The sequence below is a fragment of the Giraffa tippelskirchi genome, chromosome 10 (genome assembly GCF_054371585.1).
Source record: "Giraffa tippelskirchi isolate mGirTip1 chromosome 10, T2T-mGirTip1v1.2.pri, whole genome shotgun sequence".
Classification (NCBI taxonomy): Eukaryota; Metazoa; Chordata; class Mammalia; order Artiodactyla; family Giraffidae; genus Giraffa; species Giraffa tippelskirchi.
The window spans coordinates 86469233-86483383 of record NC_137284.1 but is presented as its reverse complement, the minus strand read 5'-3'; the positions used below and the strand labels follow the sequence as shown (position 1 = coordinate 86483383).

Sequence of the window (14151 nt, the reverse complement as noted above, 5' to 3'; positions counted from 1 at the left end):
ACTTCAGCCCAGTATAGACATATCTCAGGATAATGAGATCCAGAAATTCTATGAGAAATGAAAAGAGGCCATAGACCTACTGATTAAATCTCAAAATAACATGGTGGAATATGGGTCTTTGAAAACAGATACTAAAATCTTCTGGGTAAAGAGTGGGACTTTTCATCATACCTTATGCCTTTAATACAGAAGACTTTGAAATTATCTGGGCCACTTTTCCCTACTCCAGATTCAGATGTCTAACTGCCTATATGACACCTCTACTTGAATACTTGATAGGCATCATTAACTTAACATTGTCGTTTTCCCCACAAACCTGTGCCTTTCACAATCTTCTCTTTCTCAGGAAATGACATGCACATATTTCCAATGCTCAGTTCTGAAAAACGGGCTTATTTTTGAGTCCTCTATTTCTATAACATCCCAACATGTAATATGTTAGCAGATTCTGTGAGTCCTATCCAGAATCTGAAGACTTTCGGCCACCTCCAGCTCTACCAAGCCACCATTTTATCTCACTTTGATCTGTCTTGCACCTTCTATTTCCTGTCCTCACATTTTCTTTCTATCCCAGGGCTTCGATCCCAGCCAAACCCACCAGATGAACTTTTTAAAACAAAATTCAAACAATACTACTCCTGTGCTCAAAGACCCTTCAGCAGTTTTCCACTTAACTCTAAATAAAAGTCTTTTGCTGATTTACTAAATACTATGCCATCTGGCATTCTGATCCCATTTCTTCCTATGTTTCCCCCTGCTCATTCCAGTATAGATAGCCTCATTAGTCTTGGTGTTGTTTCTTGGACAATCTTGGCATGCTCCAGCTCTAAGGATTCTTGTGCCTCTGTCTAAAATGCTATTCTCCCAAATAATGCCATAACACATTCATCCTCATCACACATCCTCACATTCAAGCTTTTGTTAAAATAAATATACCTCAAGTAAGCCTCCCTTGACCACCCATTTAATATTGTAGTCCCCCACTTCACAGACCCTGTCTCTCTTCCCTGCCCTTTAAAAAGTCATAGGCCTTACCATTATTTGATATACCTAGGGTTTCTTTGTTAATTGTTTGTATTCCCCCTCTAAAACTTATTCTCCCTCAAGGGAGGGATTTTTGTCTTTTTGTTGCTATTTTTTTTTAAAGGTTTTATGCCTAGCTCTAGAATACTGCCTGGCAAATAATTGCCCCATAATACAAATATTTTGAAGTAATGCATAAAAGGATCAGAATAATCTTAATATGCAGAAGTGCTGGGTTGTTTTAATCTGTCAAGTCCTTAAATACCTATATCTATAACAGAAGAAAAGGAGTTATAAAGCACCATCACTCCAGTGACTTTACTTGAAAGATCACTGGTGCTCAAGGCTAATCGCATTTGCTGTCTCCTGATGACCCTATGTTTTATAGGTTTTCCCCTTGTCACTTATCATGACCCATACTAAACTTTGAGTGAAAATATCTGTGACTTTGGCTGATCCTAAATTCCGCATATTCTTTGCTTCATAATTTCATTACTGGTGTTTCCTTCCAACTTGGTGCAAGTTGGTTCAGAGTTTCCTTCCTAAGTCTTCTCTTGGCTAAAAGGCACTGTGCCTCAGACTACCTGAACCTCTTAATCTAACCAATAATCATACACTCACCATTGTAGCGGGTAAAGCATGGTTATCAAGATTTTGGAAGTATTCAGGGTACCTATTCTGGAGCGATGCTCCTGTTACCTGAACTAGGACAAGCATTTGATTACAAAGGAATAAAATGGCATAAGGAAACCCTAGGAAAGTTAGATTTAAGGATATCTGAAGCATATAAAACAAAAAAGATAAACATTGGGTAAATGTGAAAGTTAAATGCTTCTTGAAATATTTTAGCGTTTGCAGGTGGGGGATTGTGTTGCAGAGGAACTTTAAAATGAAAAAGGAATTTTTCCAAACTACTGCACTCTAATATTTCTGTGAGAATCCCAAGTTAAAATCTATCCCCTCCCCCTAGCCCTCTGTATCCTTTGGTAACCATTAGTTTGTTTTTTACGAGTGGCCATTTTCTTTATTTGAAGACTACATATGGTACTGAACATAGCTACTACTTTTAGTGTCATTTTTACAGGATACTGCAAAAGAACTGACTCCAATAATGTGGAGCATTGCTTAACTGTCTGATGATACTGATTTTGATTTTCAGTTGAATATTCAGTACTCACCGCTTTCCGGTTGGATAGAACCTAGAGCAAGAATGGCCATCCCAGGCACAATAAGGATCCCTTGCCAGGCAGCAGTCAGCACAGGCTGACCCGTAGATGTGGCAGCGATGCAGAGACACTTGGGCAAGTCCTTCATTGGAGCTCACATACAGCTGTTGCTATCAGAAGAATGATGGTGATTTATTTCAGATGTGGAAATTGAAAGAGAACTTTCAGCAGGAACACATAATATATGCCCACAGACCCTTGGATGCATTTTGAAACGGACTATAAACAAGAAGCAAAGTACAGAAGGTTATAAAGCCAAAATAAATAGAATTTCCCTATGTTAATACACCTATAACATTACCACTTGCTTGTTTGAGCACCATGTACAATGGTAATGTGTTTTAGACGTTGAGATTCATTGTTCTCTCAGATTTGAGCTGATGTATTACAGATTTAAATTGTGATGTTTGTTTTTTTCTTTGAATGCTGTCTCTTGGCAAAGCACAAGGGAGTGTTCTTATTCTTCAAGTTTGGCAACTCATCACCTTGCAAATTTGAAAAAGTCAAGTCTAAAACGCAGGACATTCTTAAGTTGAGAAAAAATAGTATTAGATAAAATAAAAAAAAATTTTTCCACCTGCTTTTGAAAGTGAATTATTACTCATTAGAGCAATTTTAAAACTATTTAGAAGACTGTATTTATATTTAGACATGTTTTAAACGTTCTGTATGATCCACAGATCTTCAAGAGCCTAAGTTATAAATAAAGAGAGTCCATCTTCCTTCATTTGTATGGTGTCAAGAGCTTATTATGATACTGCCCCAGTTCTCTTGGCTATGCATAAATTGGTTCTCAGGAGTTGAAGGGATAAGTTTCTAACTCAGAGTCCTTATTTTACAAAGGACTAATGATGTGTAACTCAAGTTAAAATAGAATTTCTAGGTCGGAACTTGAATAGATGCACATGTGCACAAACATGTGTGTGTGTATGAGTGTGTGTGTGTGTGTGTGTGTGTGTGTGTGTGTGTGTGTGTGTGTGTGTGTGTGTGTGTGTGTATATACATACATTTGCAAATTACATATAGATTCAAAATTAAATCAGTGAGGGCATCATTGGTCTAATAGATACTGGAGGCATGTCTCTCAGATCCAGATCCCAGCTTCCAAAATTTTGCTGGGTAACTTTTCTAAATCTCAGCTTCCTCTTTGGTAAGATTGGGACTCTGCAGGACTTACTCCATAGATGTTATGTAAGAACAATATAAGGACTAACTCCACATAAATTGCTTAAAATAGTTTCTGGCATCTAAGTGTTTAATGAATATTAAGTAATAGTAGTAGTTGTAATAGAGTAAACTACCAGTGAACAAGCTAGCAATTTATACATTTTCAATTCTAATTAATCATTTGAATCACATCTCAGTTTACTGTGCCTTATATAAAATACTTTATTCAGATCAATAAATTTTTCTGGAAATAGGCTGAAAATTACTGATCCCCATTTGAGACATTCAAGCTATAAGAAAACAATTGTATGTTTCAATAATAATCATTTCCCTAGAAATATTTTAAATAAATGTTTATTGAGCACATGAACAAACAGTACATCATTTCATTAACATATTCCAAGGAAATGTATTTATGTGAGGAAAGGATACAGGTAATTTCATTCTATAAATAATCTTTTTTATTAATCTATTTTCTGTCATGGAATGGAAGGATAAATTAGAAAATAGAAGAGTATAAAATGAACAATAAATTTTTTATTTTGAGCATTAAAGTACTAAATTCATGGAATTTAAGTATATATAAAATACAATTGTCAATCTGCAGTTCTTTCACACTTAAAAAATAGTGCAATATGTAGTTAAAATGAATTCCCCCCAAATCAGTTACCTTGACTGGAATATAATTGTTTTAACTAAAGATTTTAAATTATCTACAATATAAGAAGTTGAGACATTTAATACTCAGTTTTTCCTGTGTATGTGTGTGTTGTACATTGTAATTTAATGGAGTGGACTGTGTATTACAAGTTTACCAGTTGAATTAGGAGCTCAAATCTATAATTGTATACTGGGCTACTATGTCACACAAATGGCTTTGTGTCCATTTTGAATTTTGCTCTGATACTTTCTCTTTCCATTAAACTACTTTCAACAAAAGGATTCCCTGCTGACTTCAAAGACAATTCTGACTTGAGATCAGCTCCCTAGGAAACTGGGGAAAATGACAAATGGCTTCTTATTACTTGGGAAAACGTTTGTTATGCACCATGCAAACATTTTGACAGATGAGATCTTTAGCTTCCTTGTACTCTATTTATTTTTCTTCATAAAATTTAGTCAAGTGAAAATAGTATAAGACTGATTGGAATACTTCTTTATCTATAACAGACCAAATATGGTGAAGAACACCAAAGTTATATCATTAGTTATGCTAACACATAAAAACTTTATTCCATATTCCATGAAAAATAAGTCTTAGGCTCTTACAACAAGAGCTACCACTTTATTTTAGGCAATTTATATAAGTTAATTCATTTGTGAGAAAAGCATTACCTTGCAGAGGCAGAAATGTAGGTCAGTGAAGTTAAATAATTTATTGATAATTTAGGGTCAGGTTGGTATTCAAATGCACATCTGTCTTATTCTGAAGACTATCCCATTTTTGACTAAACTGCTCTGCCCCTTAGAACTTTTGCTTAAGAGATAGTGTCTTTGGGATCTGGAGAGGTGCATGTTTTGCAAATGCAGAGACTGGAATTGGGCTTTTTCTTTCCATGATCATTGTGTATCTGCATGTGCAGCTGCAAATTAGATCAAACATCTCTGATAAAATCATAGTAAAACATTTATTCCCCAATTCCTGAAGCCTGATATGGCTTAGATTTGAGACATTCAGATTTTTAAGTGACATGTAAACCTTATAAAATAGTACTTTCTTAGAAATAAGCATAAAAGAATGCACTGCACATTTCAAACATTTGACAGCAGCAGGAACTCAAAAGAGGAAAAGAGGATTGACTACGCATTTCAAGTCCCTGAGAATGCTTGTGATGTTACAGTAGCCCAAATATTATGCTAAATTCTTCCTTCAGAAAGACTATTTTTATTTTGATTGGCTTTACACACTGTAATATTTAAGAATAGAGGATATAAAAAAATTGGACTATCTTGCTGCATATTTTTATATACACATACAAACACATACATATATATTCTACTCTAATATATTTCTGTACAAAAATAAACCTATTTGGTCTTCCCCTAAAGCTTGTAAATTCCATATCAAAATTAAATGTGTGGTATATTATGAACAGTATTAATTATTTTGCTAATATTAAAATTAAATTTTCAAAATTATAAAATACATTCTTCTACAACAGTAAAATTTTTACATGCAAAGAAAATAAACATGGTCTTGTTTTTACCTTTTTGGATGAAATTTTCATTGTTGTTATAGGAGCATGATTCTAAAAAATAAAAAAAAATTGTTAGTTGCTCAAATAATCCTTAAAAAGGATTTTACATGAAAAGACTTTTTATGCTAAAATTTAAGAAATTATCATTTCTCTCTATATGCACATATATTTTCAAAGTTTAGCAATAATTATCTCTAAACTTCATTTTTTCTGTTCAAAATAAGGACAGATTTGTTACACAAATATATGCCTAAACTAAAAAAATAAGTAGAAACTATAACACATCTATCAATATAGTCATTAGAAATATATGAAAATTAGCAAAACTTGAGATAATTGAAAAATTGTATCTGATATATTGAATGCAATGAATAATTCAGGATTGGATCTGGGTGCCTGGGTGGGGGGCAGTGGAATGGTACCTCATTTTATTCCTCCACAGCAAAAGCATTTTGCATAAGACACTATTGTTCACCTGTCAAATGCTGCTATGAAAAGAAGTATTTGCCTGAACTAGACATGTATGGATGTGAGAGTTGGACTATAAAGAAAGCTGAGCGCTGAAGAACTGATGCTTTTGAACTCTGGTGTTGGAGAAGACTCTTGAGAGTCCCTTGGAGTGCAAGGAGATCCAACCAGTCCATGCTAAAGGAGATCAGTCCTGAGTGTTCATTGGAAGGACTGATGTTGAAGCTGAAACTCCAATATTTGGCCACCTGATATGAAAAGCTGATTCATTTGAAAAGACCCTGATGCTGGGAAAGATTGAGGGCAGGAGGAGAAGGGGACAATGGAGGATGAGATGGTTGGATGGCATCACCAACTCAATGGACATGAGTTTGGGTGGACTCCGGGAGTTGGTGATGGACAAGGAGGCCTAGTGTGCTGCAGTCCATGGGGTTGCAGAGTTGGACACAACTGAGCAACTGAACTGTACACTTATTAATCCTCTTAGTTGAAAACAAAATAATATTGTTAGATAAGGTTTTCTTTTGATAAGTGTGAATTAGTAAAACCTAAAAATTATCTGAAATAGTTATCCTTTTTTAAAATTCCTCTGTTCTTAATTTTACTTCTTACATATCATTAGTTTCTTTTAAAGATTAAAGATTAGATTTGTGATAATGTGATAAAGTTTTGTGAAGCTTCATCTGAGTAACTCAAGTGTGCACATGCTGCCATAATCAACTCTGCCCATAATTATTTCACTTTCTGGAGTTATGTGTTCATACAAACATTTAAAAGAGAATATAGTGATATCTCTAAATACTCAATTGCAAAAAATCATGACATTCATTTAGAAATGCACACACATACAGGGCAAGATTTGCAATTTATATCCACCTAGGGAAATATTAATAGTTGTACTTCGAATTCAAGTTAAGTTTAGGGAAGTTGGACGTATTTTCAGAAAAAGTTCTGAAAAGAGGATTAAAGAAGATATTATGGTTCTGTGCTCTTTAAAAACAAAGTGCCTGGTTTTTAAATGTTACATGGAGTTTTCTGCAGTATATCAGTGTGACACTTAGCTAAGGATTTTTTTTCCAATTTAAATGTATTATTTCCTCAAGTACCCATCACAGTATATCATACACACCCAATTATTTTTACCTCACCTCAAAAAATGTGACACAAACACCATGCTGAAGACAGTAACTTTATTTGGTAACTGTGTCTCTCAGTTTAGCCATATCAATCACTGGCACACACATCCGGAAGAAAGCTCAAGCATCCTTAGTCTCTCTTGGGTTGATTTCCCCCTACATGCATTTTGACTGACTCTATTTTTCCACTGAGAGTTTGTTCTTTATGATGATAACACCAGCATAACTCATATAACAGATCATAAGTAGTTAGCACATGATCAGAATACTTCACATTTTCAAGACCTTTCCATACAGTATATGTTTGGGTTTGTGTCAAACTCAATTAACATTTTCTGATTACCAAAAAAAGATATTTCAGAATTAAAAATGAAGTGCTGAAATACAATCTTTTTCTTATCTTCAAGAAAACTACTGAGTAAGATACTTCATGTTATTTGGCCATTCATGTTGCCTCTATTGAATTGAATGAGAAAAATAGATGCATTGTTTGGTAAAATGTGATTTTGGTTAATCCAGTGACATTTCTTTACAAAGGAAGGCATAGAAATGGCACTTGGCTGCACATGTGTAGTATTTTGTGAGCACAATATTAATCCACTAATCACAAGGAACCTGATACCAAAGTTAGTCTAACATTAAAAATTGTAACTTTAATAACATAATGGGAAATTGCCAGAATTACTCAGATTTTGTATTTGCTTTTTAAAAAATATTTCTTCATATTTAAAATGTATTAGCATAATCTAACACCATTGTATCCTCGTCACTTTTGTGCTTAAAATCCAGTATCTTTGGTGAATATGGGAACATATATTAATGCATTCTGAGTTCACTCAACTGAGCAAAGCAACTTTCTAGACTAGCAATAGTTTGCACTGAGGGGTTTTGAAGTGCTATTTTTACTCCAGTACAAGCTCACTCTGGTCTTTTGGTGTCCATGGCCATTGTTTCTTAGTTAGTTTAGTCAGAAATTGAAGTTTGCAGTAGAATTAATTCCATAGCAAAGTTTCTTCAAAATCGGGCTGTGCTTTTACTCATTTTTTCAAATACAGGTAAGAGGGATCGTTTGAACTATCAATATAATGACCTATACCTTAAGGAGAGAGGGGTTTTCAGGACACCATGTACCTGTTCTCCAGGCTCACGTGTGTGTGCCTATGTGCTAAGTTGCTTTAGCATGTCTGACTCTTTGTGACCTTATGTAGCCCACCAGGCTCCCATGGGATTATCCAGGCAAGAATACTGGAATGGGTTGCCATGCCTTCCTCAGGGGATCTTCTCAACCCAGGGATCAAACCTTCATCTCCATGTCTCCTGCACTGGCAAACGGTTCTTTACCACCCGGCCTGAATTTTCCTCTATGGGCCTTTTTTGTTGTTGTGTTTTCATTTCTTTTTATCCCAAATTCAAGGACAAAGAGAATAAACAATGCAATTCCAAGTTTAGACAGAACATGAAGTTCTAAGTTTCAAGAGACAACAATGTTTGTTTTATTTAACTAGAGTGACATTTGAATTGAAAGCAATAAAACAAGAGAAAATAAAGCAGTTTTTCTTGAAGTTTCTGGCTAAAAAAATATGAGAAAGTTTTTCCAACAATCAATAATGTAGAACTATTTGGGTCTCAGTGGCTTGTGAAGCAAATGATAAAAGCCCTTTCAGGGCAGATATTCTAGACCTTGACCATAAGAACTCATTTAAAAAAAATAATGATGACAGAAAAATTCTTCAAGTTGTGATGATATCTAAAAAACTATTTTTTTTATTTTAAGATAACTTGAAATGTAAAAAATGACTTCAGAAAAATATTTGTTCTATACTTCTCATTTTATCTGGTGTTTCCTACTCTCAAAAATTTATAACATTCATTTATTTGATCTTTTATCAATTTTTTTTCCTCCCAAGTGGTCATAAGATTACAGAATTCCATTTATCGTGCATGTGCTGAGGGTAACAGAATAGATGTTCAAACCTTAAAGACTTCCAGCTCCTCCAGAATGAGCTCACCGCGAGCAGAGCTGTTAGTAGGAAGAACAACCACCTTCTGCACAGTACCCCGATCTAAGAGAAAGAAACAAGGAGATGTAGGAAAAAAAGGCACTTAGACACAAGACTACTGGCTTAACAACTTACAATATTGTTTACATAATTACTTAGTCATCAAAAATGAAATTGTATACATTGAGCTATTACCATTTGCAGTATTCTTATTTCACTGTAAGTCTCATATGTTTAAGTTGAGATTAATTCAAAAGAAATTAATAGGAACATTTTATTACATTTTGCACATATGCAGTAAAGCCACTTAACTATGAGAGAAGAAAAGAATGTCCAAATGTTTTATGAAGTCAAAACTTCTCTTTCTGAACCAAGTATGTATTCTTGAAATAGTCTTAACCTTAAGTTTGGCCCTTAAGAATATTACTCCTCCTAACCAACATTATAAAGTGACAGTCTCATATTTCTGTTAACATTGACATATAATGATTTGGTTATGAGAAAAAAATACTATCTAAAAATATTATCATAGACAAATTATTATTAATGAATTTTTATAATAATTGTATCGTAAATCACTAGTACTAGAAATTGGCATTCGATCTGTAGCTGCAGAGAGTTTAGACATAGTAAAATGTTTCACTCACAATTCAAAATAATTTTCAAAGCAGAAACATAGCTGTGGCTTTATTTCAGATGTGGGCCCCAAAAGCTATGACAAACCTAGACAGCATATTAAAAAGCAGATACATTACTTTGCTGAAAAAGGTTTGTCTAGTCAAAGCTATGGTTTTTCCAGTAGTCATGTATGGATATGAGAGTTGGACCATTAAAAAGGTGAGCCCCAAAGAATTGATGCTTTTGAACTGTGGTGTTGGAGAAGACTCTTGAGAGTCCCTTGGACTGCAAGGAGATCCAACCAGTCAACCCCAAAGGAAATAAGTCCTGAATATTAATTAGAAGGACTGATGCTGAAGCTGAAACTCCAATACTTTGGCCACCTGATGCGAAGAACTGACTCATTTGAAAAGACCCTGATGCTGGGAAAGATTGAAGGCGGGAGAAGAGAACGACAGAGGATGAGATGGTTGGATGGCATCACGGACTTGATGGACATGACCTTGAGCAAGCTCTGGGAGCTGGTGATGGACAGGGAAGCCAGGTGTGCTGCAGTCCATGGGGTCGCAAAGATTTGGACATGACTGAGCGAGTGGTGATTCATAGAACTGATTCATAGAACAATTCTATGATTTTCACAATTAACGTTTTCAGTTGGGCATGTTTCTTTAGAATATTTAAACTATAGTGAAAGTTTCCAATTAGATGGGTCAAATAAACTCAAGTAAATAAAAAGGTACTTGTATCTGGGTCTTCCTTGGTGGTCTAGAGGTTAAGAATCTGCCTGCGACTGTAGACAACACAGGTTTGATCCCTGGTCCAGGACAATCCCACATGCCATGGAGCAACTAAGCCCTCAGGCCACAGCTACTGAGGCAACTACTGACACCCGCACACTTTAGAGGCCATGCTCTGCAACAAGAGAAGCCACTGCAATGAGAAGCCTGAGCACTGCAACAAAAGGTAACCCCGTTGCCACTACTTGAGAAAGCTCGAGTGCATCAATTAAGACCCAGTACAGCCAAAAGTAAATGTTATTAAATATTAAAAAATGTACTTGTATTTCTCAATTAGAGACTGCCAAAATGAAGATGTCTAAGTAAATGTAACTACACAGAAATGTTACTTATGTCAAAAAATTTAGTTAAGAAAATTTCATATGTAACATAAGCATTTTCTAAACATATAATTATGTTATTCTACCAATCACTTAAATTTTAGGTTTAAAAAAACCTAGTTGCAACTTAGTAATGTGAAGTTAAAGTAAATTTTTGAGTGCTTTGAGAAAGTAAAAATATATTTCCTCACCAAAATATGTTTTTGTTAAAATAACTAATGAGTTGCTTTGTGAATATCAAGCCATCACTCTCTTAAAGAATGAGCATGTAACTGTGAATTTATAATTTTGACAGGTGCATTATCATCAACAGACACTACAGCATCTTTTAATTCTGTTGAGAAATGTCACTAAGAAGAGATACTTGAACTGAGTTATATAGGACTTTAAAACTAGGAATCATTTAGTGGTGAACCTCTGTTGCGGCTCAGCTGGTAAAGAACCCACCTGCAATGAGGGAGGCCTGAGTTTGATCCCTGGGTTGGGAAGATCGCCTGGAGAAGGGAAAGGCTACCCACTCCTGTATTCTTGTCTGGAGAGTTCCATGGACTGTATAGTCCATGGGGTTGCAGAGTCAGACATGACTGAGTGACTTTCACTTAAAAGAAAAAACTTGAAACCGATACCACAAGTCCCAAACCTTACATCTCAAGCTGTGAGATTACATAGCTAAGCATTATTCTGACATTAAAAATTCCATTTATTATTTATAATTTCTATTTTATGAATCTAACTCTACAATAAAATAATTCTTAATAAAAAGTAAACTCTAAGATTTTACCAACTAAAAAAATTAAAACTTACTAAATAATAATAATAATGTTTATACAGAAAAACAAGACTTACAGATTTTGTCCAAACAATCCTTGGAACTTTATGAGGACACAAAGTTTAAGCACCTAACTGTTAAAGTTTCAAACTACACTCTGTAATACAAAATTCACTTCCTAAGCCATACTTAAAAATACATAAAAATTCTAAAGATTTGTAGGCTCTAGATATAATTAAGAAACCTGGAATTTTCTCTGTTTCATCGATTAGCTTCTTTGGAATTAGTTCTGTACCAATCTGTACTAGTTTCTTGGAAGATAATTAATGCAGGATAAACTGGAAGTGGAAAAACATTTAGGCACATGGTTCAGAGACACATCACAAGTGAAAATAGATGAAGGCGCTTGGAGGTGTTCCCTAGTTTCTATTAACAATTTGTCACAAAGAACAGTGTAAACTTCTATGGGAATAGAATATACCAAAACCCCTAAAATTAAAGCCTTGAAATTATAACACCTAGGGAAGGATTTGTGTGATATTCTATGTGTGTGTGTGGTGTCCGTGTGAGTGGGTAGGTGAAAGATTAGGGTGTAAAACTATCTTTGTTTTAGGTCATGTTATCATAAAGATCATACTTTTTTTTTTTTAAGTCACAGCAGAGTTTTTTGGCTCCCGGCTGAAACTTGCAAGGATCAGTGTCAGCCTACAGGACAGCAATGACCACTTCTTGAGTGGAGACTGAGCAGAAACTGTGAGTGGAAACTCAGCACAATCCCAAATAAAGCTGCATGAAAGGGAATCTTGATTAAAGCCACAACTATCAGCTTTGAAAATAATTTTAGTAAGTATTCTCAAATAAGAGAACTGACTACTTTTTTCACCTAATGTTTTAACTAACTGTGTGTGTGTGTTAGTTGCTCAGTCGTATCTGACTCATTGCGACCCCTTGGACTGTAACCTGCCAGGCTCTTCTGACCATGGAATTCTCCAGGCAAGAATACTGGAGTGGGTAGCCATCCCCTTCTCCAGGGTATGAGAACATTATTTTACAGAAATAATCATTTCTTCTGAAAAAAACCTATAGCAAATGTATTTTATTCCAGCCATTTACAAGATATAGCACAGTGAACAGCTATAAAAATGGGCTAATAATAAGAAGCAAAAACTTACTTTTGACTCATTTGTGATGAAAGGTAGAACATTACTTTTATTTATTGTTTGCTTTCCTATTTTAGTTTTTTTTTGTTTTACTGTTAATGCGAGTACATTTCCCTTGAGAGACTACTAAAAGATAAAAATACATTTTCTACCTAGTAAAACATCAACTTATCTGAAATTCTTACAAAAATATCAGTTAATATAAATATCAGTAATTTAAATATCAGTTTCTACTGCGAAACTAAGTTAAAAAAATCATAGAAATGCAAGATCCCCATAGAGAAACAAATATTTATGGATGCCTACTGTGTGCCTGGATCTATGATAAAAATACATTGTTGCAAGAAAATAAACATGCATTTTAATTTCTGTACTGTTTCATATTTACACTTGAATTGACACTCTATGAGGTAGCGTACCTCCAGAGTTCATTACACTGGTTCACTTTTCATCAGTGTGTCACAAATGAACACATTTGTTCTCATTCTACATAATAAAGCTTTCATATACATAAATTAGAATAGTCATTCAAATTTGTGGATTCAAATATGAATGGAATAGTTTTAAATCCTGTGAGAATCATCACTATTAATAATTCAGATTTATGAGACTTTGAACTTTTATAATAGGGGGACTATTTTAAGTAAAATAATACATAAACACAGAAAGAGAGCTGTTTGGATTTTTCCCAAACACTTAAAAGTGAAAGTGAAAGTGTTAGTCGCTCAGTCCTGTCTGACTATTTGCGACCCCATGAACTGTTGCCTGCCAGGCTCCTCTGTTCATGGGACTTCCCAGGCAAGAATACTGGAGTGGGTTGCCATTTCCTTTCTCCAGGGGATCTTCCCGACCCAGGGATAGAACCCACGTCTCCTGAATTGCAGGCAGATTCTTTACCTTCTCAGCCACCAGGGAAGCCAGTTACAAATGAGGAACTCTAAAGTTTATGGTAAGTCCAGCTCTGACAATTAGCTTAGTTTTCTAAAAAAGAAAGGTTTTATAAAACTGGACAATAATACTTTCTTTAAATTGAAGAATATCTAATTATCCGATGAAATCTTGCCTACAATATTTTACCACTACAATTTTATCATCAAAGATCAGTTTTCACATGTCAGCAAAAGGTTGGAAAATTTCATTAGTTGAATGTAAATAGCTCTACTGCCTGTCTGTTTTAGTCATTGGCCTTTTTTTTGCAGGCAGATTGGTGGCTCAGACGGTAAAGAATCTGCTTGCCTTTCTTTTACAGCTGCCAAGAATATATGGTAC

General features: G+C 34.8%; 1 protein-coding gene across 3 annotated transcripts in view; it reads right to left on the bottom strand.

Annotated features, from left to right (window-relative positions):
- The window catches only part of SEMA3C (semaphorin 3C), a 202469-nt gene that overhangs the window by 14780 nt on the left and 173538 nt on the right, over window positions 1-14151 (bottom strand). For all 3 annotated transcript variants that reach the window (XM_081535619.1, XM_081535622.1, XM_081535620.1), the window contains 3 exons: window positions 9193-9281; window positions 5624-5665; window positions 2202-2359 (listed from right to left, as the gene is read on the bottom strand). In XM_081535619.1, coding sequence (XP_081391745.1) covers window positions 2202-2359; window positions 5624-5665; window positions 9193-9281 — 289 coding nt within the window. The remainder of the gene's footprint in view (window positions 1-2201; window positions 2360-5623; window positions 5666-9192; window positions 9282-14151) is intronic.